Source organism: Caenorhabditis remanei, chromosome II (genome assembly GCF_010183535.1).
Source record: "Caenorhabditis remanei strain PX506 chromosome II, whole genome shotgun sequence".
Classification (NCBI taxonomy): domain Eukaryota; kingdom Metazoa; phylum Nematoda; class Chromadorea; order Rhabditida; family Rhabditidae; genus Caenorhabditis; species Caenorhabditis remanei.
In genome coordinates, this window is record NC_071329.1 from 1861960 (window position 1) to 1886929 (window position 24970).

At 38.8% G+C, this 24970-nt stretch overlaps 6 protein-coding genes across 6 annotated transcripts; 4 read left to right on the forward strand and 2 right to left on the reverse strand.

Moving 5' to 3' along the window:
* Nucleotides 1-2892: 2892 nt before the first annotated feature.
* On the forward strand, nt 2893-6910 carry GCK72_003969 (uncharacterized protein; the record flags this gene model as incomplete). Its single annotated transcript, XM_003101524.2, has 8 exons — nt 2893-2937; nt 5107-5284; nt 5342-5441; nt 5496-5618; nt 6227-6320; nt 6372-6452; nt 6500-6615; nt 6709-6910. The coding sequence occupies 8 exons, from the start codon at nt 2893-2895 to the stop codon at nt 6908-6910; spliced, it is 939 nt and encodes a 312-aa protein (XP_003101572.1).
* A 1439-nt stretch (nt 6911-8349) lies between these two features.
* GCK72_003970 (uncharacterized protein) lies at nt 8350-11216 on the forward strand (the record flags this gene model as incomplete). The annotated part of the gene is made up of 6 exons (XM_003101488.2): nt 8350-8403; nt 8449-8576; nt 8626-8835; nt 9072-9426; nt 9969-10240; nt 10904-11216. 6 exons carry the CDS (start codon nt 8350-8352, stop codon nt 11214-11216), a joined length of 1332 nt encoding a protein of 443 aa, XP_003101536.2.
* A 2684-nt stretch (nt 11217-13900) lies between these two features.
* Nucleotides 13901-19277, reverse strand: GCK72_003971 (uncharacterized protein; the record flags this gene model as incomplete). The annotated part of the gene is made up of 7 exons (XM_053724371.1): nt 13901-14263; nt 16221-16550; nt 16630-16881; nt 17856-18128; nt 18178-18505; nt 18873-19094; nt 19201-19277. The coding sequence occupies 7 exons, from the start codon at nt 19275-19277 to the stop codon at nt 13901-13903; spliced, it is 1845 nt and encodes a 614-aa protein (XP_053588565.1).
* A 660-nt stretch (nt 19278-19937) lies between these two features.
* Nucleotides 19938-21311, reverse strand: GCK72_003972 (uncharacterized protein; the record flags this gene model as incomplete). Its single annotated transcript, XM_003101518.2, has 5 exons — nt 19938-20079; nt 20122-20402; nt 20445-20772; nt 20906-21127; nt 21235-21311. 5 exons carry the CDS (start codon nt 21309-21311, stop codon nt 19938-19940), a joined length of 1050 nt encoding a protein of 349 aa, XP_003101566.2.
* A 206-nt stretch (nt 21312-21517) lies between these two features.
* On the forward strand, nt 21518-22792 carry GCK72_003973 (uncharacterized protein; the record flags this gene model as incomplete). Its single annotated transcript, XM_053724372.1, has 5 exons — nt 21518-21594; nt 21653-21874; nt 21953-22280; nt 22331-22608; nt 22651-22792. The coding sequence occupies 5 exons, from the start codon at nt 21518-21520 to the stop codon at nt 22790-22792; spliced, it is 1047 nt and encodes a 348-aa protein (XP_053588566.1).
* A 1226-nt stretch (nt 22793-24018) lies between these two features.
* GCK72_003974 (uncharacterized protein) lies at nt 24019-24602 on the forward strand (the record flags this gene model as incomplete). The annotated part of the gene is made up of 3 exons (XM_053724373.1): nt 24019-24084; nt 24138-24418; nt 24461-24602. The coding sequence occupies 3 exons, from the start codon at nt 24019-24021 to the stop codon at nt 24600-24602; spliced, it is 489 nt and encodes a 162-aa protein (XP_053588567.1).
* Nucleotides 24603-24970: the final 368 nt, after the last annotated feature.

A 24970-nucleotide genomic window follows, 5' to 3' on the forward strand; every position in this document is an offset into this window, starting at 1 on the left:
GATCAGCTCAGACAATGTTTATCAGATAAACATTTTTGGATTTCGCGCTAATTTCACTGGAGCTGAACGATTAAAACTTTGAACCGAAAACCATGTCTGGCGCGCCTTTGACGCGTAGTATTTGACGAAAAACTCGAAAATTTGAGTCTAAACACTTTGTAACACGCTGGATTCAAAAATCACTGTAGTTTTCAATGGAAATTCTTGGAAATTAACAGAAACATCGCAATTTCCAAGAATTTCCGTTAAAAATCAGTGTGGGCTTTGAATCCAGCGTGTTACAAAGGGTTTAGACTCAAATTTTCGAGTTTTCCGTCAAATTTTACGCGTCAAACGCGCGCCAGACAATTTTCGTCTCTAAGCATCTATACTAGTTCCTAAATTTTCAATAGTCCATTAACAAACAAAACACAAGCCTATTATTCCTTCTGACTTGAAATCCAAGACTCCTATTTGGTTCCTTCCTTCCACTAATTGCTATGTATATTTTGAAAATAAAAATAATAGCTATCAACTTCAATTTTCCAAGTTTTTGTTATTCCAAAATTTTCATTCTGATTTGGAAAATACATTTTTAGGAAATTTTTAGGGAAAAAAATTTCATTCTGACTTATGCAGGGATAAATATTTGTGAGTTACGGGAATTATTATTATTATTGTCTGGTTACTGACACGGGTCCTGGGAGAGTATCTATAAAATAGGGGGAGGGGGATTGATAAACTAGATACAGGACATCCGGACAAACAGTCACATTGAAATATCAGAGGTCTTTAGGTATATATAACCAAAACTTGAAAACTTTACTGAAATTTATGGGTGGAACTGGACATCTGTCCTTACAGGCACACGTTAAGACAGGAACTTGTCAAACCAGGCAAACAGAGTGATGTCTAAGCTAGAAGTTATTCTTACTGAAATTTTTAGGTCAAAAGTTTAAAATGTTTTCACCATGTTCTAAAATAGATATTCCACCAGGGACCACCTACCTTATCAATTTTTCATATGTCGCAGATTGACGTCGGATTTTACTAAATGTATATGTATATTGGTCTCAGTCTCAAAATAAACACCCTCAAAGGAAGAAATCAGTTTTTGATCTCTTCCCACTTTAATATTATGATGATAATAAAGTTTTATATGTTGATCGATTACTTGACATTAAATTGGAAATGGAAAGAGTATTTTCAAAGAATCAAAATGTGAAACTTTAAAGATTGGGAGCCTTGCAAGATTGATGGAGAAACCGAAACATTATAGAACTAGAGAAAAATGAAAACCCTGTGGTTCAAAATTTTGGGACCCCAAAGAATTGGGAAGAGCCGTTCAGTCCCTTCCCCCGATTTTCGTGGGGTTTCAAAATTTTGGCATGACGGCATTGAAAATTTTGTACCTTCGATTTTCTGTAACATAACTTATATTACGGAATGTTGTAGTATCTAGCTGAAATGATAAAAAACGCTTCAAATGTATCAGGTCTGTTGAATGGAATGTCGAGCTTATCTACATCTTGCAACCGTAACTCTTTAGGGAGTTCCAGTAATGAGAAGTTTTCAACTAGAAAAATTAAGCTCTAGGTTTGATTTATGCACATATCGTACAAAGATTGACAACATGGAACAGTCGGTAGATCATGGCATACTTTTGAAGATCTGTGGAATTGAATCCTTATCTTGTTAGAACTACATATAAGGGAAGAGTTTTACAAGAGAAAAAATGCAGTGGCTGGAATTTGAGACCGGGAAATATGTATACCTGTAGTTAGTTACTGATGCGCCTGTTGAGAAACGCTGAGTGTCGCAGTGAAAACCGAGAAATTCAAAAACTGAAAATATTGAATATTGACCAATTTTAAGCCATACCAATACCGGTTAGTCATAGTAAAAAGCATACTTGCAAACCGGGCCGAAACGGGCCGACCCAGGCCGGCTCGTAACTCGCTTCAAACTCAATATTATGAGCTGAAAAATATACCAAAATGTAGATCTCAGCGAGTTCTATATCCATGACCTACTACGGGCCGGATGGCTATCTGTTAACGTGCCGCGGGCCGGGAAAAAGTGCCAAAAAACGCAAAAATGGCCAAAAAAGCCTTTCTAGCCCGGCCCGCGGCACATTAAAGAATAGCCATCGGGCCCGTATTATATCAGTGACCTAGAACTCGTCGAGATCTACATTTTGGTATATATTTCAGCTTATAATATTGCGCTTGAAGCGAGTTTCGAGCCGGCCCGGTTTGCAAGTACGGTAAAAAGTGTAGGTCTCTTCTTATAGCCTAACTTTCCATTAAATCCAAAATGCCTAAAATCTATTGAAAATTATGACCTATGGCCAGTAACACAAGCTCAGAGAATTTTCAAAAAAAGTACTAAAAGTACTTCTCGCATAGACACATACTACTCATGTGTACTTGTCCTTGTGACCAGCGGTCAAAAAGTTCTCCTCCTTCTCAGTCTTCCCCCTTTCTCCTCATATCGGATCCAATTCACAACATCAGGCGTCATCTCAGGTTCTATTCCCCCCCCCCCCTCCCATCTCCAATCTTCTCAAATTTTTCACAAAATTTCTTCTCCTGTGCTCCTGGAGCACAAGAAGAAGACGGATAGGAAATCTTTTTCTTTTCCCTGCAGCTGCCGGTGCCTTACACTAGACATATGTTCAATATCAACACACACACGGCTATAGGGATTCTGATGATTTTTTGGAGAATCTAGAGAAAAAAAATCAGGACTGACCCCGGAGCCGCCGCCCTTTTTTCCCTCGGGCTCCACGCTCCTCACTTCTCACACCACGGGTACCCCGTGTGTGGACACCTCACCCCCCCCTTCTACCTCACCGCCACGGATTCTGAATCCGCGGGATTCTGAATTCAGGATTCTGAAGTAGAAGTCAAGATGACGGTCTCAGTTTTGGTCCTGATCATTGGATTTGTAGTTCAGGTTAGTGTCGGGGGTGCCAGGAGCCGCCAGTGGGTCATTAGAAGAGTTTTATGCTATGGGGACCAAGATATAGGGGATCAGAGATCATAGGATTAGGATCTCCGGGGGAAAAGATGCAAACGCGCTCTAGAGATAACCGACTGTTCTAATGATTCATAGGGCTCTAGCTATATAGAGTTTGACCCATGCGGAGCGGTTGCGTAGCGGACTAACATTATTAGTATGTTATATGACTGGAAAGCTGAGATTATGAGGATTTGGAATCTGGTTTTAGATTTTGAAAAAAAGAAGATTGAGCTGAGTTTCACCGATTTTAAAATCGGTTCCTAAAACTCTTGTGATACCTAGACGTGGCGGTTGCGTAGCGGATTAACCTTGTAAGTATGTTATATGACTGGAAAGCTGAGACTATGAGGATTTTGAATATATTGTCAAATTGATGAAAAACTAAGGTTGGGTGAAGTTACAGCGATTTCAAAATCGACCGGTCACTTTCTATTCATTTTGAGTCAATCGAAAACTTTAAAACAATTTAGAATCCCCATGACTTTCGTTGTCGAAATTTTTACAATTAAAAAGCTAGAATTCTAAGGATTTTGAATATGTAATCAGATTTTTCAAAAAGTCGCCACAAATCGAGATACGACTGTTTAAGTCTGACAAGTTGAAATTTGTGAATCTTGGTTTATTTTGCACCGAATCAAATGTTGCAATTTGTTCCGGAATTCCCAGGATTTCAGTTTTTGAAATTTATATCATTGAAAAGCTAGAGTTCTAAGGATTCTAAAAATGTAAACAGATTTTCCAGAAAGTCACTACAAACCAAGATACAACCTTTTAAGTTTGATAAGTTGAAATCCATCTGTATCTCGGTTCATATTTGGTCTAGCCTAAATTTGAAAACTGATTCAGAATCCTCAGGTCTTCAGCTTTCTAGTCATGTACAAAGATCCAAAAAATCTATAAATTATATGTGGCCTAGAAATTCAAACACTTGGAAAACTAGTCCCCTAAGGCAAATGATACTTTCAAAGCTTTTGTCACGGGTCCTGTATATTTGTCTGTCTATCCATCTGTCCATCCTGATGTCCAGTTTCCCTTTTCTCACTTCTTCCCAGCTTCCTATCAAATAAAAACTAAGACCCATTTCCTCTCTCTCTCAAAAGTTTAAAAAACGGAAGGTCACCTACACTTATTGTTTAAAAAACTCTACTAAAATTCTGACTTTTTCACTTTTTTCTCTCAGTGTAATATGTGACGAGAAGTGAGATTGCAAAAAGTGAGGGAGAGTGAGTAGTTGTGTGCACACGTGTTTTGCTTCCTGTCGGTCAGTGTAGTGGTGGATATCCGGATTGACAGATGTACAGATAGATTTCGCCTATTACAGTTGAAAATGACCAATTTTGAGAGTGTGCCATGGTATCCCTAATTGTCCCACCAAGAAAAGTTTTTATGGGTCGTAAAGATCAAGAATACAACTTAATTTTTTTAGTTGACAACTTTTTTGTACGGACACTCCCTAGAGAGTTATAGTCATTTTAAGGGGACAGCTTGAAATTGGTCGATTTCAGAGAGAAATTACTTTGTCGATATATAACTCTCTAGGGAGTGTCCGTGCAAAAAAGTTGTCAACTACAAAAATGAAGGTCTATCCTTGTTCTGTATGATCCATTAAAAATTTACTTTATGGGACAACCCGAGATACCGTAATACCCTTTCAAAATTGGTCATTTTCAACGGAAAACGGTCATGTTGTATATCTTACTGTAGGGTACTGTATGTACCCATTTTTATCTATCTATGCGTTTGTTAATCCCAAAATGTGTACATAATTGTCAAAAAACCACCACCTAAAAGCCTGAAACTCTTAGAAACACCTGAAGCGCCTTAGTACCGTCTAAAATATGAAAAAAATGAAAATTCTCGTCTAAAACTACTTGAAACGCCTTAAACCAAGTTTTGATAATAATGTGCAGCTGATTTGACACGCCTAACAAACCTTAAAAACCTAAACAAAAAAAACTAGGTCTCAGAATACCTAAATTCTGCTTTAAACATGCCTAGAGCCAGGCTAGTCAGCCTAAAACTGGGCCTAACTCCTTTTTACCTTTTTCAAATCCCTGGAAGCCTTAAAACTCCCCGAAACCTCCCAAACTCCGCCATTTCCAGATCTCCGAATCGCAATACCGTCAACACCAGCCGTCTTATCCCCAAAACTACCATAACCACCACCACAATGCCCACCAACATCACTACCATCAGCAACAACTCGCCCAGCAACAAAAAAACGCGGCAGCGGCGGCCCAGCAGCAGCAACAGTACCCCTATAACAACTATCCGAGTCCAAGTCGGTTTTTTGGTTTTCTAGGCCACCGTTTCACATTTCTAGGCCACCAATTTCCAGATTCCATCAAAGCCTACCAAACCGCCTACCCTACAGTACCCCACGCATCTGTACTCAACCAACCGACCCATCAAATTTGTGATATTCCGCCGGATTTGTGGTAATTTTTTTTGACTTTTTAGGCCTATAAGCCTGAAATGCCTAAAATTTTCAGGTGTGATAGTCCGCAGTCCGCCCAACAATGTGGTGTCCAACGACAGTGTGACTCGCTTCGTCACCGACGAGCACCCATCAAAATCACGTTGATTTACGAGGCATTGTGTCCGTATTGTCAGAAGTGAGTTGAACCTGAAAATGAGCCTGAGAGGCCTGAAATGCCTAAAAATTGACAAATTTTTTTAGAAAATCGGAAAATTTTTGAAAAATAGGTCTGTAATTTTGATAAGCCTGAAATGCCTGAAATATCTCAAAAAAAAGAAGAAATTTTTGAAAAAATAGGTCTGTAATTTTGATGAGCCTGAAACGCCTAAATTACTCTTTGGATGCCTAACAAGCCTAAAACTGCCTGAAAACTCTAAAAATGTTCAAAAATGCCTGAATAGCAAGCCTACATGCCTGAAATACCTAAAGCTGAATCTGATCGGAATGAAATGCCTAAAACTGCCTAAAATTCATTAAAATTATATGCCTGAAAAGCCTGAAACGCCTAAATTTTTGCATGACCAGCCTGAAATGCCTAAAATTTTGCCTGACCAGCCTGAAATGCCTGAAACGCCTGAAAAACCTGAATACGGTCCGAAACGCCTAACGTTACCTACAAGCCTAACTTTAAGCCTGAAAGCCTAAAACGGGCCTACAAGCCTATAACGGGCCTACAAGCCTAACTACATGCCTACAGACCTAAAAACCGTGCCTACAAGCCTAACTACAGGCCTAAATTCCCAGATTCATCGCCAACCAACTCGGCAGCGTTTTCAACCAATTCCAAGGTCAACTAATTCTCGAGTTGGTCCCATGGGGCAACTCTCGGATACTCAGGGTAAGCTCCGCCCCCTTTTCTCAAAAAAAAGCCCCGCCCCTTTTTTTCCAGGACGGCTCATTCTCATGTAATCACGGACAGAAAGAGTGCGACGCGAATCGTCTTCAGTCGTGTGTCATTGATATTTTGAAGGTAGATCAAAAAAAAAATTTTTTTGATCTACTGATTTAATTTTGTAGGTCAAGGGGGCGTTACCGTTCATCGTCTGCTTCGAACGGAATATTCAACATTATGGGGTGGAGAATGCGATGCAAACGTGCTCCGCGTTCATTCGGAGCCAATATCGACAGATCAGGTGAGTGGGGGCGGGGTTTAGCGCAAAAATTTTTTTGATGCGTTGCGGTTGCGTCGCTTGTTCTACCGCAACGCCTCATTGTTTAAATTCCAGACAATGCTACGACGGTCCACGTGGTATCCAACTGCAACGAGAGGCCGCCCATCTCACGATGAGCACCCGACCGAATCCGATTGTCGAGGTACCGTACCTACTGATCAACGACTACACACCATCAGTCGATATGAACAATTTGAATGTGATGTTGTTGCCGCAGTTGTTGAGCAAATGGACTAAATTGACGCATAAACAGTGAATTGGGAATGAATGATTTTGAATTTTTTTGTTTGAATTTCTTCTAAATCTGTGACCTAGAAGTCTGACAAGGGAAGTCTTTGGATACGTCACTTTCAAACGACCTATAAATTTGGCTATCGGTATTTTCGACCACGAGGATTCCATTTCTGCAATCAAAACCTGCTAAATGTTAATGAGAGCCGAGTTATGAGCTCTCAAACTTTTCATGAGATAGAGCTTTTTCACGTGGAATTCTAAATCGTATACGCAAGATATTCTCATTTTTGCGACTTACGAGCCCAGGTGAACCGTTACCGCCGATTCGGAATTCCATGTGAACAGGCTTAACCATATGAAAAGTTTGAGTGCTCATAACTCGGCTCGCAGACACATTTAGCAGGTTTTGACTACAGAAATGGACTCCTCGTGGTCGAAAATACATATAACCAAATTTATAGGTCATTTGAAAGTGGCGTCTCCAAAGACTTCCCTTGTGAAAGTACCTGAAATGCCATCTGAAAAAATAGACAAAATGAAAAATTGGGAAAAGAAAATAAATCAATAAAAAGGGAGTAACAAACTCGCTCCACTGGGCAAAGACGTTTTCCCGCTTGTTTTTGAATCGAGATGGCTCGGTCTGAGGGCCGTGACGCATTTCTCAGCCCACAGGGACATTGGACAATTTTAATTCACATATTCGTTCATGGCATAGTCTCAGCTTTCGAATGATATAGGTCTCATAGCGGAAGCCCGCGTTTGAAGAGTTATTGCGTAAAATTAGCGCAAAATGCAAAAAAAAAATTATCTAAAAATGGTTTTTTGTGTGTTAAAAATTTGTATTTTTCTCTCTTTTGATGAATTCGATATCTTTGTGCGTAGTTTTATCGAAAATAGCGAGAAAAATAGAAGAAAAGTGAGCTTTATTCGAAAAATTTAACTCCCTATCGTTCGTCCACTTTATAAGTCCCGCATTATGCTGAGCGGCGACTCACTTGGCAGCCTGCCAAGTCATGTGCAAACGCGCTTCACTAGACTTCCGGTTTCGCGGGAAAATAATTTGACTTCATATAGACAAAATATGACATTGTGTTATTACCCATCCGCCGGTGGCTGACAACTCACTCAAAGTTCGGCCCGGGGACGCGGAGTGGGTCTCGTTGCGGAATTTCGATTTACGGCGGCTCTTGACCGTACTTTCGCCATAAAAAGTTTTATACTACGGTAGTCGCGTCGAGACCCACTCCGCGTCCACGGGCCGAACTTTGAGCGAGTGGTCAGCCACCGGCGGATGGGTAATATTGACCCATTGTTCCCAGAGCATTCTCGGAAATTCGACGATTTCCCAGAGCACTCCATTGGAAAGAGCCTGTTAGACCGCATCACAAAAAAACGTTTGCTATCGATTCTCTATTCTTCTCGTCCCTGTTTATTGATTTTTGCATCATTTTCAGGCTAAACATGTGCTTCACAAAAATCGGATCCCCTATACCAAGTTATCCATGCACACTCTGCGTAAGTTTACGCTCATTGAGTTATTGATTTTTTCAAATGTTTCAGGAGCTCAAATCTCTATGCATCTCGGTTTCTGAAAGAATCCGATACGTGGAAAAATCACCATTTCCCATTCTGAAACTTCCGAATGTTCCACTGGAATTGGTAACGAAAATGATGAATTCTAATGAGATGTATGCCAGTTTCAATGAGAATAAGCTAATAATTTTTTATAAATTCCAGAATCAAACTCTCCGTTTGCTCCTATCGATTGGAGTTGTTTCTGAGGACTCATAGATACAGAATCAAAGGATTCCATGTCCATTTGAGTGACCGATTGATTCAATTCGATATGAACGAGTCGACAGAAATCAACAGTACCTATTTCGAAAATGGGTTCTTTTTGAGGCGGCCGATCAAGGAGGTTGTCAAGATGGAACAGTTTTGTAAAAGGTAAACGTTTAGTCGGAAATGACAAATGTTGTCACTTCTTGCCCAAAATCCCAATTTTTGAAGATACCAAAGTTAGGGATTTGTATTTGACAACCTTTTGTACGAAACTTCTCTGGACTCACTTCTCCCTATCACTCCAAAATCTACTTTTAATGCGTCAGCGAGACGGGAAAAGCGTCAGAAGCCTACTGTGCGCATAACGCAATAAAAATGTTTTGATAAAGTTATTTTTTCAGTCAAACTACGGAGCATAACAATTATTTCAACATCCAATCATTTTCACCTGAGGCCAGTTTCAAGCTTTACCATCATATTAGTTCACTTTTCGTTAGTCATCCGATAAGCTGTGAGGGGCGTATCAGCTCAGTGCTCTCAACTCCTTGCGTCCATTGGGTATTTTTTAATGATGAACTAAAAATCGAGACTATTAAACGTTATTTGGATACTACGTTGTCTCAGAAATGTTGCAAATTCACATTCCGGAAGGGTCAAATGAGTAAAGAGTTGCTAACAGAAATAATGGATAAAGTCCCTGTGACAATGGCATTGAACATCGATTCGGGTATTCCATTGGATTTCAAACATTCTAATGTAAGTGTTTCCTTTTTTTACTGTAAAGAGGTCGTAACCTTTATCAGATCTATTAGACATTTGAGTAGTGAAAATTATTAAAGATAAGGTGTCAACTTCCAGAATCAAGATCTTAAAGTATAACTGTAGAAAAAGGTCCTCTCCCCGGGGGGTTAAGAGGACTAGTCTCTCTCCTCTTGGTGTCCCGCCCTCCTGCGGCAGCCACGCCTATTTCTTGCGTCAGTGTTAAAAAATTGAACGCAGCGCTGAAGCAGGAATGGGCGTGGTCGGCGTGTGAAAACGGGGCGAGCTTTTTCTTGCATAGAAAAATGTGAACTCATAATAAGAGAGCCTAGAGGAGAGGGCTATTAGTACTACTGCTATTAGTACTGAGTGCTCATAAAAACGTGAACAACTTTTTCCATAGACTGATTCGACAAAACCAAAACACAGATTAGGGATCAGTGCAACATTTGCTATAAATCAACATTTGTCTGCACTCGAAACCCCATTCTATATGTAAACCATTCCCCAATCAAGCCATCACAATACCATATTTTCAGGCTTTCAAATACCCCGTAATTCAGTATACCGAGGCTCGCTGGGCTACACTAGACGACTTGAAATCTGTCAGAAATTCCCGTTACATTGAGTTGAAGACTACTAATTTCGACTACGAAGACCTTAGCCAATTCTTAAAATATTGTGTCAATTGCGATGATGATATGTTAGAGCTGCTGACAGTGGGCATACGAGAAGGTCTGGAATACGACGGAGAGAGACTCACCGATGGACTGGTCACGCTGCAAGTCCATGGCTATTTTGAATATTACACGTAAGTTTGAGTTTAATAGCTTAGAATACGCAACACTAAAAATTGAAATTGAAAAACTGAAGACGCATTTAGAGTGTCCTGGTCTCTCACTTTTATGTAAACTCTCGCATATTTAGCAAGAACGCCCCGCTTTCTCCAGTGTTGATGATCAACTTAGTATTTTTTTTTCTTTTAGATATCTTGATAATCCAGCTGAAGAACTCTTTAGGGAAAAAACAGTCAAACACAAAAATGAAGTGATATTTATGCTCTGTAGTGATAGCAACACACACTTGCAGATGTTTAATAGCATACTTGCGAACCGGGCCGACACGGGCCGGCTCGTAACTCGCGTCAAACTCAAAATTATGAGCTGAGAAATATACCAAAATGTAGATCTCGGCGAGTTCTATGTCCGTGACCTACTACGGGACGGATGTCTATTCGTTAATGTGCCGCGGTCCGGGCTAGAATGGTTTTTTCGGCCATTTTCGCGTTTTTGGCACTTTTTCCCGGTCCGCGGCACATTAACGAACAGCCATCCGGCCCCTAGCGGGTCACGGACATAGAACTCGCTGAGATCTACATTTTGGTATATTTTTCAGCTCATAAATTTCAGTTTGAAGCAAGTTACGCGCCGGCCCGTTTCGGCCCGGTTTGCAAATATGTTTAATAGAATTGCAGAAAAGTGAAAAACACGAAGAATCGACAGTTTGTGATAGCCCGGTTTTTTCTGGATTCGCTTCATAGATTTGTTCTCCATATGACTACTGCCGATAAAAATCCTATCGAGTTTGCACTTCTTGAAATGCTTGAAAAGAAGAAGGGACTGGAAGAGGAATTGATGGAGATACAGGAGGCGGAAGATATCGGTGAAATCGGCGGAGGGCATTTCCAAGAAAGGAACAGAAGAAAAAGAGAAATTGAGATGGAAGTGGAAAAGTTGAGAGAGGAAATAGTTCAGAGAGATACTGTTGGATATGTTTATGGAATGTAATAAGCATACTTGTCAACCGGGCCGAACCGGTGGACGGTTTTTCTTGAATGACTTTAAAAAATGAATTGTACCTGATTGATAGATAGCTCAAAAGATGGGTATTTTGAATTGTCATTCATTAACAATAAAATTTTCAAGCAGGGCCGAAGGCTGTATCTCTCCTGATTCTTTTTTTTGGGAAATGTATTGTATTTTTCATACTTGTCATCCGGGCCGAAACGGGCCGGCGCGTAACTTGCTTCAAAATGAATGTTATGAGCTGAAAAATATACCAAAATGTAGATCTCGACGAGTTCTATCTCCGTGATCTACTCCGGACCGGATGGCTATTCGTTAATAAGTCGCGGGCCGGGCTAGAATGGTTTTATCGGCCATTTTCGGGTTTTTTGGCACTTTTTTCCGACCCACTGCACATTAACGAACAGCCATCCGGCCCCTAGTTGGTCACGGACATAGAACTCGCTGAGATCTACATTTTGGTATATTTTTCAGCTCATAACGTTGCGTTTTAAGCAAGTTACGCGTCGGCCCGTGTCGGCCCGTTTCGGCCCGGATACCTATCTTTGGAACTATTAATCAAAAAGGTACGATTTTTTAAACAGTTATTCAATAAAAGCCGTTGTCCCGACATGTCCCGGTTGACACGCATGGCAATAAGTAACGTGTAGAGGTATACGAGTTTCATCTACATTTTTATGCACTTTTCCTTTTTCAATATCCGACAGTTTCAATCCTGTTTTTTTTGTCTTACATTTTCTGCATTTTTAAAAGCGTTCGTTTGCTATTTTTTTCATGCTAAAGTGCTCTGAATCATAACGGAATAATTGTTTTCATGTTCGTCTTGATGATTTTATCGAAAAAATCACAGAAAAACCTCCCACATTTCACTTTGTCTTCTTTTTTTCCTCTCTACCTCCTATAACACTATCAAAGCAGTACTGAAAGTAAATACGCTCCGGTGAGATCAGCGAAAATTTTAGCTCGAAATTCAAAATAAAATTTTTATTTAAAATTTTTTATTTATTTTATGAATAGTATTGATCTCGAAAAGACGCGCGACGGCTCAAAAAGTGGTCGATTAAGCTGCGTATCAAAGTGCAACAATGAAACAGCGAATTGAAAAAATTGAAAAATTAAAATTTGAATTTGCCGCCAATGTCTAGTGGAGCGCGTTCGATTTCAGTACTCACCCCTAGACCATAGTTGTACGGAATGCCATTTTCCGAAAAACCGGAATCCGGAATCCGGAACCGGAATGGCGAAAAAACACGGAATTTCGGAATTTCTCGGAATCCGGAATCCGGAATGATTCGATAAATTTGCAAGGCCAAGTCACTTTTTCGAGTGTTTCTAATGATAAATAAAGTTTAAAACTACTTTTGAGAATCAAAACCGAAAAATAAGTAATGCAGTTGTCTTTAAAACTCAAAAATTTTTTAAAATTTAAACTTCAGGATTCCGGAAAAAAATTCAAAAAACCGGAATCCGGAACCGGAATGTCAAAAAAACCCGGAATTCCGGAATCCGGATTCCGAACAACTATGCCCTAGACCCTGTGGTGAGAGAGTGGAGAAGGGCTGACAGCGTGACAAAATCGCCTGTTACTGTCGAAAAAATAAAGTTTCGACAAGGATTTTCAAAAAAAAATCGCGCGCTGAAACACGCAAGCGCATAAAATTGTGGGCGGAGCTTAAACTGCAAGCGGCGCGGTTCTTAATTTGGAAAAAACAACTGGAATTAGAACCGCGCCGCTTAATTAAGATTGCAGTTTAAGCTCCGCCCACAAGTTTATGCGCTTGCGTGTTTCAGCGCGCGAATTTTTTTTTTGAAAATCCTTGTCGAAACTTTATTTTTTCGACAGTATTTCGCTGGGCCTCTCATGTTTCGAAAAAAGGGTAATCCTTGAAAAAATCGAAAAAAAAACATTTCAAATTAGTATTTTTCGAAGATGCTCACCTCAAAATTTTTTTAAATATTGCCAAAACGTTCAGAGGAAAGTTCGCTACAATATTTCATGGTAAAATTAGGAATTAATGAATTCAATTTTGATATAATGTTAAAAAAAAAACTAACCATTTTGAATGGTCTCGTGACGGATTCTCGCCCCTTACATTGATAATTTTTATCTGAATTAATAAAATACAAAGACGAAAGTAGTGCTTTTACTTCTCTTTTCCTCGAAAAACGCCTCAAAAAACAAGCCAGTGGATGCCTGAAACGCCTAAAAATCATCTACAATACCTCAAAAAGAAAGAAAATTTCAAAATTAGGCCCGCCATTTTAGGCCGACCAGTGAAGGCCTGAAATACCTGAAAAGGCCTATAAAGTTTCGAATATCTTATGTGAGATCTGTCAGTTAGGCAATTCGAGAAGGGCCTGAAATGCCTTACAGACCATTTATTTAAAAAGCCTCAAATAGTTTGTCGTCTGAGTCCCCGACTCTCTAAGCCATCAAAGAAGTGTCTTCCTTCGATCGAACACTTTGAACTTCTGGACACGTCATCATATGAATCTGAATCTGAAAAGACGCTTTAATTGTTAAGAAAAAAAGAATCCGATATCAGTGTGGTGTTTATATAGGGAACAGCGAAGAGAACGAGAGGGGGATAAAAGTGAGGACAAATAAATTAGGGAATTGAGTGATGGGGTCAAAAAATACACAAAATGAAAAATTGGGAAATGAATTATTGGAGAGAAGTGGTGGCCATCATTCCAGCGAGGCTCTGCACAATATTATCGTTGAGCATCTTGCTCACTTCATCAGCGATATGTCGCTTTGGATCCATTTTTCCGACGTTCTTGATCGCGAGCTCCTGATCCGTCATGTTCTTCTCGTCCTCCAACGCCTTCTTATAGTTCTTCGCCAGTTTCAACATCGCCTTCAGATGCTCCTTGTTCGCCTCGCCACACTTTGTGTAGTTCTCCACACTCACTGCGTCCATCCACGACAATTTGTTGAGATTCAGAAGCATCTTTTGTTCGAGATCGTGTGTTCGGTAGGCGATCGGAATCGAGTAGTAGTGACGATTGAGACCATGAATCAGCGCCTGAAATTAAAGAAAAATTAGAGGGTTTTAAGGGAATTTCAGCTAAAATATTGATTTTCTGGCGGAAAACTTGGAAATTTGATGAAAACTATGGATGTTGAAGGTGTTTTCAAAATTTTAGACAATTGAGCCGTTGCAGGCCGTTTTCAGGCATTTCAGGGTGGTCAGGCATATCATTTAGGTGAATTTTAGGCAGTTTTAGGCATGTCAGACCGCTTTCAGCCATATTTAGGCGTTTCAGTGATTTTTAGACATTTCTGTCAGAAAAGGATAGATTTTGAGACGAAATTAGAAGGTTTGAAGGGAATTTCAGCTAAAATATTGATTTTTGGGCCGAAAATTTATGAATTTATTAGAAATTAGGAATTTTGAAGGCGTTTTCGAGCTTGTCAGTAATTTTTAGACATTTCTAACCAAAAATGATGGATTTTGAGACAAAATTAGAAGGTTTGGAGTGAATTTCAGCTAAAATATTGATTTTCTGACGGAGAACTTGGATATTTGACGGAAACTAATGATTTCGGAGGTCTTCTCAGGTGAAAATGAGTATATTTTCGAGCAGTCAACGCATTTTCAGAAATTTCTAACCAAAAGCGATGGATTTTGAGCGAAATCGAAGCGCGAAATCAATGAAATTACAATCTGGAGCCTAAAAATACTATTTTTTGCCATTTTCAAGCACAGATTCGATAAAATTGAGCACCAGCAGCAGAAAAAAATGCTCAAAAATACAAAAATGTAGTCAAAACTGACAGATTACTCTCTTGAAAAGCTCTAAACACCAATCTTTAGCATCAGAATAGGGGAACCATTATTTCAGACATGAAACTATGAAAGTTATGCGGAAAAACGTCACCAACGCAACAAATAGTCGCCAAATGACTAGTTTTACTTGTTTTAAAGCAAAAATTTGTGAATTTTAGTGTTAGAAATCCAAAATAAGCTCGAAACTGGTCATTTTTTAGCAATCGAACAGTAAAAATAGGTTTCGGCTCAACAATTTGACATTTTAATTGCGACTGAAATACTAAAAAGCTGAAATCTGGGCAAAACTCGATGAATCGACGAAATTGGAGCGAAAAAACTACTTTTAAACGTTAGTTCTAGCATTTCAAAACGGAGAAAGCTAAATTTGAGTCACTATGGTAGAAAATCCTCTAGTAATCTCTAATTTTGGCATCAGAAAACCGGAAAATAGCTACCGCTCTGAATTATTACAAGTTTTAAGTAGTTATGAGGAGTAACAGACTGAAAATTACAAAATCTATGTGAAAATTTGCTACAAAACGGTATTTTTCTAGCGCTTCGAGTGATCTTAGGCGAAAAATAGCTCAAAACTGCTGAAAGTCGGCTTCAGAATAGCAAAATAACTTTCTAACTTGAATCATCTCGATTTCGGACCTTCTTACTGAAATTTTAGTGAAAATCAGATGAAATTTAGGATTTGTCAACGGAAAATGACAAATTGAGCCAGAAAATTGGAGAAAAAACCAAATTTTGGCTGTTAAACAGCAAAAAATAGAGCATTTTTCCAATTTTCGGTATAATCTTCAGCGAATTTCGCGGAAAATCCCGAAATTTGAATTAAAATTCAGGTTTTCGGCGAGAAAATTCTTGAAAAACGCAAATTTTCCGACTTTTTGAACCGAAAATTGACAAATTCAAGCGATTCGAACGAAAATTGTGCTCGAAATACTAGAATTTTGTGTCCGAAAAGCAGAAAATCAATTCCGAATTGAAATTTGCGTGGAAACTATGGTGTTTGAGACAGAAAGTCAGCCTAATATGCTTTAAATTGGATCCCGATTGCGAAATTCGACCGAAAAGACACAACTTTCGATACAAATTGCCAAAATTGATAGATTTGCAGCTCAAAATCTCGATTTCAAGGCTTGAAACCAGCGAATTTTCCAAGTTTTCCAATTTTCCTGCTGAAAAACACGATTATAGTACAAACCTGTATGCTTGGCTTCTGCAAGTGTCCCAAATTACTCGTCGTCTGACGTGGCTCCTGATTGAGTGCCATCGACTGTGGATTGATGGTCCTGAACGCGTCGATGACCACTTTTCCCTTCACCGACTGAATCGGGTCCACAACGACGGCGACTGCACGATCGGAGAGCGCTTCGAACGACTGCTGGGTGTTGATATCGACTCCAGACAGCCAGCAACCGAATCCAGGATGGGAATGGTACCATCCGACGACCATTTCGGGGCGACCCGTCTGCTTGAGCATATCGAGCATCTTCGCTTGGAATACTGGATCGACGGCTTCAACGGACACTCCCTGAAATCAAAAAAATCATTAAAATCACCCATTTTTTCGCGAAAATCTTGAAATTTTTGCTGAAAACTGAAAAACTCACCGTTCCGGACTGTGGCATTGCGAAAACGTCGATGACGTTGACAGTGTAGTCGTCGACGAATTCTCCAAGCATCAGACCCATCACCTCCATCGGTACTCCGGCTCTTCCGTGTTTGAGCATCTTCAGGAGTGCCAGTGACGAGATATATACCGTCTCGGAGGTGTCCACTTGATTCGAATCCTGTGGATTCGCGCCGAATTGTCCGAGTCCGCCGCCGAGACCACCGAGTCGCAAGAATCGTTCCATTCCTCTCTGCAAAATTGGGAAAATTTCATTTTTGAAGTTTTCACTCAAAAAAAAACGATAAAATCACGATTCCAATCACATTACGACATGAAAAAACGATAAAATTACCATTTTTTAGATGAATTTAGTGTTTTTTTCGATGAAAATAGTGGAAAAACTCAAAAAATAGATGAGAAATAGCGGAAAATCGGAGGATGACAATTGGGGGGTACGCAAACACCGCGACGCAAACTCTGCGTACTTTGCATTTTATTTGACGCGCAAAAATTTTCGCTCATTTTCAGATGATGATTTCAGCAGGTTTGATATAGTTTTCGCATATTTTCAGATGAAAAAGTGTTGAAAATAGATTCTAAAATGTTTAAAGTATTGAGGGAACTGTGAAAAATCAATAATTACGGTCGGAAATCAGTGAAACTAGAAATCAAAGAAATAAAATGATTTTACCGCTAAAAACTTGGCTAAACTGATGATAAATGAATAAATCGAATGATTTTTACTAAAATACGCTGAAATACTCTGAGATTTTCAGCAAAAACACCGAATTTACGAAATTCCAGTTTTATTTAATTTTCTCAGCCTGGTGTCACAAAAAATCTTTTTTTTTACTTGTTATATTATAATTTTTACAAGCAAATATATAGTTTCGGGAGGTAGTGCGCCCTAATGATGAAAGTAGAGAGACAGCTTTCTCTGCGTCTCCTGATTTCCAGGGCTCACTCTCATATCATCATTGGGGCGCACTTGACTCCTTATTAAATGAAAAATACAATGCGAGATACAGAGAAAAAGAGAATCAGAATTGTATATCGTGCCACACGAAGAAATCAATCTGGTCAGAATGATGCATGACTGTCCCAATCATTCCATCACTCTTTCTCTCGAAATCTAGACCATTCTTGCAGTCAATTTCTTCAATACTGTAGATATAGTGGTTTCTGAAAATTAATAGGAATGAGGTTTGGGAATTGAAATCTTACTTGAAATTTCTTGGTCTTTTCTTTCTCATCCCAAACTCTATATTCAATCCCTTCCAGAATGTGCTCCCAATTCGGCGTCAAATTGAACCCCATTAGTCTGAGATGCATCAGTTTCGGATTACTCCCAGCCATCCAGTGGTTTATAAACTTTTTGACGTCTTCCTCTGTGAATGAATGATTTTGTAAAAATATCATCTTACATTCCATATTCAGTAGATCATCGAAAGTGACCCATCGAGCATTGATAATACAGAGCCGTGGGAGACTCAGAATCTGTAGGAAAATAGAAAAATACTATTCAAAAGAAGCAGTATAAACTCACGTTTCTCGGACCAAAGTTTTCCTCGACACTACATTTTATTGTAATCCCAATAGTTGGCTTCCAAACTTCCAGTAGTCGTGTCATATCCTCGTTCGATAAAATAAGAGGATCGTCCTCGAGAATTTTTAAAAGTTGGCAACTTTCAAACTGGAGATTCGAAAATAAGACATGAGAAGTTTCAACTAGAGATGGTCGAATCCAGACAGTGACAGTCTTATTATTGAAAAGATCCGATAGATAATTGAAGAGATGCACTAATTGAGAATCAATGTCTTCCTCTGTTGAGTCTCTGTGGAGATAGCAACTCAATTGTTTTTCATCATCCAACCTGAAATCTTGTATCTCTTATCAAAAAGAGCTTAGCTTTCTGAAACTTTTCGAAAAAATCAATAATGAATTTTCAAGAATATTTATATTCTGTAAAGTTATAGTCTCGATTTTTGAAACCATTTGGACCAAATTCTCATATTTTCGTTTTGGCATTTCTCAAAGCGTTTCTTCAGTCATCTAAGATCTAAGAAATCATCCATTTGACAAATCTTTGTCACAATTATAATGGAATAATTTGAAAAGAACTGGAAAAAGTTTTCCGAGAAAAAGTGTTACTTTAAAATGAACTGAAAACTCGATTCTCAAAATGATCTTATTAATATTGCAAACGCTGTAGGTTGTTTTCTCTAAATCGTTCGACCTACCGAAAATCTAAAACTGTGTCTTTCAATCTCAACTGTCTCATCACATCCTTTTCCATTTCCTCCCTTTTCAAATAAATAGTACATTTGGGATTCTCGTCATTCTTCTCAAATACACTTATCGACCGACGCTGGTCCCCTTTAAACAGTTGAATTGGCTGGATTTGACGTCTCGAAAATTTGATGAAACCGAACATTCTTTTCGATGTTTGAGACATTTCCAACCTGAATTTTTCAATTATTTTATTAAAAACCATTCAAAAACTACTACTCAGCACGAATTCGATTACCCCCGTGAGAAGAAAGTTTGCGCCCATGACTGATAACTTACGCCTCAATAATTTCCATTTGTTTTATAATCTTTTGGAATACCAGGAACGGAGTGTCCATCAATTTGAACGGCTCCATTTGGAAGGGAAGAACAATAAATATATCGATTTGACTACTGGTGAGGGGACCCCTCTGCGCGGCTGGTCTGTATGAGGGAATCCTCTGTTGGTTTAAGGTGTGATGTGGCGACACCCTTCGATTCGAATGTAACAATTGCGCTCTACAGAAAGGACGAGGTTTAGCAAATGTAGCATCCACAGCTAAGAATAAAAACATTTTCAAAGCAGCTCCATAATTATGTCAACCTGATGTAAAAAAAGTTATTTATTATTACTTACCAGTCTGGCTGCCGCGCATTCGGAGCTTCATCCGGCTGGCTTCTCCTTATTTTTTTAAGAAATGTGTCCGCGTGGCCGAATGGTCCAAGGCGGCGGTCTCTGCGCAAAGAGCGCAAGTTCGATTTTGGGCCCGGCCGTCTTTCTTTCTCATTTCTCAAAATTTGCGGACATTGGGACAGATGGACAGACTCCCCATGCGTTTTATATATAAGAATGATTTTATTTTATTTTCACAAGCAAATATATTGTTCCGAGAGATAGACGCCAAGTGTGCCCTAATCATGGAAATAGAGAGACAACGACAATTTGAGTGATATTCTCATGTCATCATTGGGGCGCACTTGAATTTTTATTAGAGTACAAAGATATTTTTACATGCGAGATACAGAGAAAAAGAGAATCAGAATTGTATATCGTGCCACACAAAGAAATCAATCCAGTCAGATTGATGCATGACTGTCCCAATCATTCCATCACTCTTTCTCTCGAAATCCAGACCGTTCTTACAGTCGATTTCTTCAATACTGTAGATGTAATGGTCTCTGAAAATAAAAATGAATGAGGTTTAAGAATTGAAGACTTACTTGAAATTCCTCGGTCTCTTCTTATTTTCTTGCTCATCCCATACTCTATATTCAATCCCTTCCAAAATGTGCTCCCAATTTGGCACCAATTTAAAACCCATTAGTCTGAGATGCATCAGTTTTGGATTACTCCCAGCCATCCAATGGTTTATGAACTTTTTGACGTCTTCCTCTGTGAATGAATGATATCTCAAATTTGCCGTTTCACAATCCATATTCAGTAAATCCTCAAAAGTGAGCCACTGAGCATTAGTTATTAAAAGTCGTGGCAGGCTCAAGAGCTGTAAAAAAAACAAAGTTAAAGGTCAGAGGTAAAAACTCACATTTCGCGAACCAAAACCTTTCTCGACAAAGCATTTCAAAGTAATCCCAACTGTCGGATTCAAAGCTTTCAGTAGTTGAGACGTATCTTTATTTGATAAAATGTCCGTCTCTCTACCGAGAATTTTAAAAAATGTACAACTTTCAAACTGAAGATTCGAAAATAGAAAATGAGAAGTTGCAATTCGGAATGGTCGAATCCAGACAGTTATAGTCTTATTATTGAAAAGATCCGATAGATAATTGAAGAGGCGTATCATTTGTAAATCGACATCTTCCTCTTTAGAGTCACAGTTGAGATAGCAACTCAAGGTTTTCTCGTTTTTTTCTCTGAAATTCAAAAAATATATCTATTCATCCTCATTTCCAAGCGGAAGTCACATTCTAGATCATGCTACAGTATCGGTCATAAGTTTATCATTCGTATGAAACATTTTGTGATCCCAAACCCTTTTCGACCTACCCAACATCTAAAACTGTGTTTTTAATTCTCATTCGTCTCATCACATCGTTTCTCTCTTTCTCCGTTTTCAACCAAATAACTAATTTGGGATTTCCGTCCGTCTTCTCATACACACTTATCGTTCGACGGTGTTCTGCTTTGAACAGCTGAATCGGTTGGATTGGGCGTCTTGAAAATTTGATGAAACCGAACATTCTTTTTGATGTTTGAGACATTTCCAACCTGAATTCTTCAATTTATCCTAAGAAAAATCATTCAAAAACTACTACTCAGCACGAATTCGATTACCCCCGTGGGAAGAGAGATTCTCAATGGAATTGATAACTTACACCTCAATAATTTCCATCAGTTTTATAATCTTCTGGAATACCAGGAACGGAGTGTCCATTAATTTGAACGGCTCCATTTGGAAGGGAAGAACAATAAATATATCGATTTGACTACTGGTGAGGGGACCCCTCTGCGAGGTTGGTCTGTGTGAAGGACTCCTCTGTTGGTAGGACCGTAAACCGTAGACCAACAGAGGAGGTCTCTTAAACACACCAACGTCTCAGAGGGCGTCATCTCAGCAGTGGTCAAATCAATACATTTATTCTTCTTCATCTCTTCCAAATGGAGCCGTTCAAATTAATGGACACTCCGTTTCTAGTATTCCAAAAAATTATAAAACTGATGGATATTATAGAGGTGTAAGTTATCAGTCATGGGCACAAAATGATATTTCTTAGGATAAATTGAAAAATTCAGATTCGAAATGTCTCAAACATCAAAGAGAATGTTTGCCAGCATCAAATTTTCGAGACGCCGAATCCAACCAATTCAACTGTTCAAAGGGGACCAGCGTCGGTTGATCAGAGTGTATGAGAAGAATGACGGGGATCAAAGATGTACTATTCGTTTGAAAACGGAGGAAATGGAAGAGGATGTGCTGAGACAGTTGAGATTGAAAGACACAATCTTAGATTATCGGTAGGTTGAACGATTTGGGGACGGAGCAGTCTTAATAACACTGTATTCTGAGGCATCTGTGAAACGAAAGAGTTTCAGGTTGGATGATGAAAAACAATTGAGTTGCTATCTCCACAGAGACTCAACAGAGGAAGATATCGATTCTCAATTAGTGCATCTCTTCAATTATCTATCGGATCTTTTCAATAATAAGACTATCACTGTCAGGCTTCGACCATCTCAGATCGCAACGTCTCCTTTTCTTTTTTCGAATCTCCAGTTTGAAAGTTGTCAATTTTTAAAAATTATTGAGGACGATCCTGTTATTTTATCAAACGAGGACATGACACGAATACTGGAAATTTTGAAACCAACGATTGCGATCACTTTAAAATGCCCTATCGAAGAAAACTTTGGTCCGAAAAATGTGAGTTTATACTTTCACTTTTTCATAGAATTTTTCTTTTTTTCATACAGATTCTGAGTCTCCCACGGCTCTATATTCTCAATGCTCGATGGCTCACTTTCGATGATCTACTAAACATGGAATGTGAGGTTGCATTTTTAAGATACCATTCATTCGCAGTGGAAGACGTCAAACAGTTTATAAATCATTGGATGGCTGGGAGTAATCCAAAACTGATGCATCTCAGACTGCACGGTTTTGAATTGGAACCAAATTGGGGGCACATTCTCGAAGGGATTGAATATGGAGTATGGGATAAGAAAACGAATAAGAGACCGAGAAACTTTCAGTAAGTCTCTGAATCTTAAGCTTAGCTCATATTAATTTTCAGAGACCATTACATCTACAGTATTGAAGAAATCGACTGCAAGAATGGTCTGGATTTCGAGAGAAAGAGTGATGGAATGATTGGGACAGTCATGCATCAATCTGACCAGATTGATTTCCTCGTGTGGCACGATACACAATTCTGATTCTCTTTTTCTCTGTATCTTTGCCTTTTAATAAGAAGTCAAGTGCGCCCCAATGATGACATGAGAATAGCACTCAAATTGTCGTTGTCTCTCTATTTTCATGATTAGGGCACACTTGTCGAAAATATAATATAATGAGTAATAATGAATAATAATAAACTTTTTTTACATCAGGTTGACATAATTATGGAGCTGCTTTGAAAATTTTTTATTCTTAGCTGTGGATGCTACATTTTCTAAACCTCGTCCTTTCTGTAGAGCGCAATTGTTACATTCGAATCGAAGGGTGTCACCACATCACACCTTAAACCAACAGAGGAGTCCCTCATAGAGACCAGCCGCGCAGAGGGGTCCTCTCACCAGTTGTCAAATCAATACATTTATTCTTCTTCATCTCTTCCAAATGGAGCTGTTCAAATTAATGGACACTCCGTTTCTGGTATTTCAAAAGGTTATAAAACTGATGGAAATTATTGAAGTGTAAGTTATCAATTCCGTTGAGAATCTCTCTTCCCACACGGGGAATTAAATTCGTGTTGCCTCGTAGTTTCTAAATGAATTTTCGTAGGATAAATTGAAAAATTTAGGTTGGAAATGTCTCAAACATCAAAAAGAATGTTCGGTTGCATCAAATATTCAAAACGACGAATCCAGCCGATTCAACTGTTCAAAGCAGAAAAACGTCGGACGATAAGTGTGTATGAGAAGACGGACGAAAATGCTAAATTAGTTATTTGGCTGAAAACGGAGAACGAGGGAAATGATGTGATGAGACAGCTGAAAATGAAAGACTCAGTTTTAGATGTTGGGTAGGTTGAAAATAGTTTGTGGTCAGAAGAAGTTTCCTACAAATGATAAACTTATGACAGATACTGTAGTAGGATCTAGAATGTGATTCTCGCTTGGAAATGAGGATGAATCAATATATTTTTCAAAAAAAAATTCCAGAGAAAAAAAATTCCAGAGAAAAAAACGAGAAAAACTTGAGTTGCTATCTCAACTGTGACTCTAAAGAGGAAGATGTCGACTTGCAAATGATACACCTCTTCAACTATCTATCTGACCTTTTCAATAATAGGACTGTCGCTGTCTGGATTCGACCATTTCGAATCGCAACTTCTTATTTCCTATTTTCGAATCTCCAGTTCGAAAGTTGTCTATTTTTAAAAATTGTCGGTAGTGAGTCTGAAATTTTATCGAATAAAGATACGTCACAACTATTGAATATGTTGAAGCCAACGGTTGGAGTCACTTTGAAATGCCGTGTCGAGAAAGGATTTAACCAGAGAAATGTGAGTTCATATCGTTTTCTTGTTCTGATTTTTTTCTTGATGAATTTTTGCAGATTTTCAATCTAAAACGTATCATTGTAACTAATGCTAAATGGGTCTCATTCGATGATCTTCTGAATATGGATTGTGAGAGAGCATTCTTCAAAAAACATTCGTTCACAGAGGAAGACGTCAAAAAGTTTATAAACCACTGGATGACTGGGAGTAATCCAAAACTGATGCATCTCAGGCTGAACTGTTTTAAATTGGAGCCAAATTGGGAGCACATTCTGGAAGGGATAGAATATGGAGTATGGGATGAGCAAGAAAAAAAGAAGAGACCGAGGAATTTCAAGTAAGTCTTCAATTCCTAAACCTCATTCATTTTTATTTTCAGAGACCATTACATCTACAGTATTGAAGAAATCGACTGCAAGAATGGTCTGGATTTCGAGAGAAAGAGTGATGGAATGATTGGGACAGTCATGCATCAATCTGACTGGATTGATTTCTTCGTGTGGCACGATATGCAATTCTGATTCTCTTTTTCTCTGTATCTTTGCCTTTTAATAAGAAGTCAAGTGCGCCCCAATGATGACATGAGAGTGAGCACTGGAAATCAGGAGACGCAGAGAAAGTTGTCTCTCTATTTTCATTATTAGGGCGCACTACTTCCCGAAACGATAAATTTGCTTGTAAAAATTATAATATAATAATTTATTAATAAGTAATAAATGACTTTTGAGGAAAATCTCCGAGAAATGTTGTTATATCACACGAAACTCGCACTTTTCAAGTGAAACTGACGAATTTTCTGCCATGTCGAGAGTTAATGTTCTGACTATGTCTGTTTGTGAAGTTGGTGTGTTCAAGGGACCTCCTCTGTTGGTTTACAGTGTGATGCGGT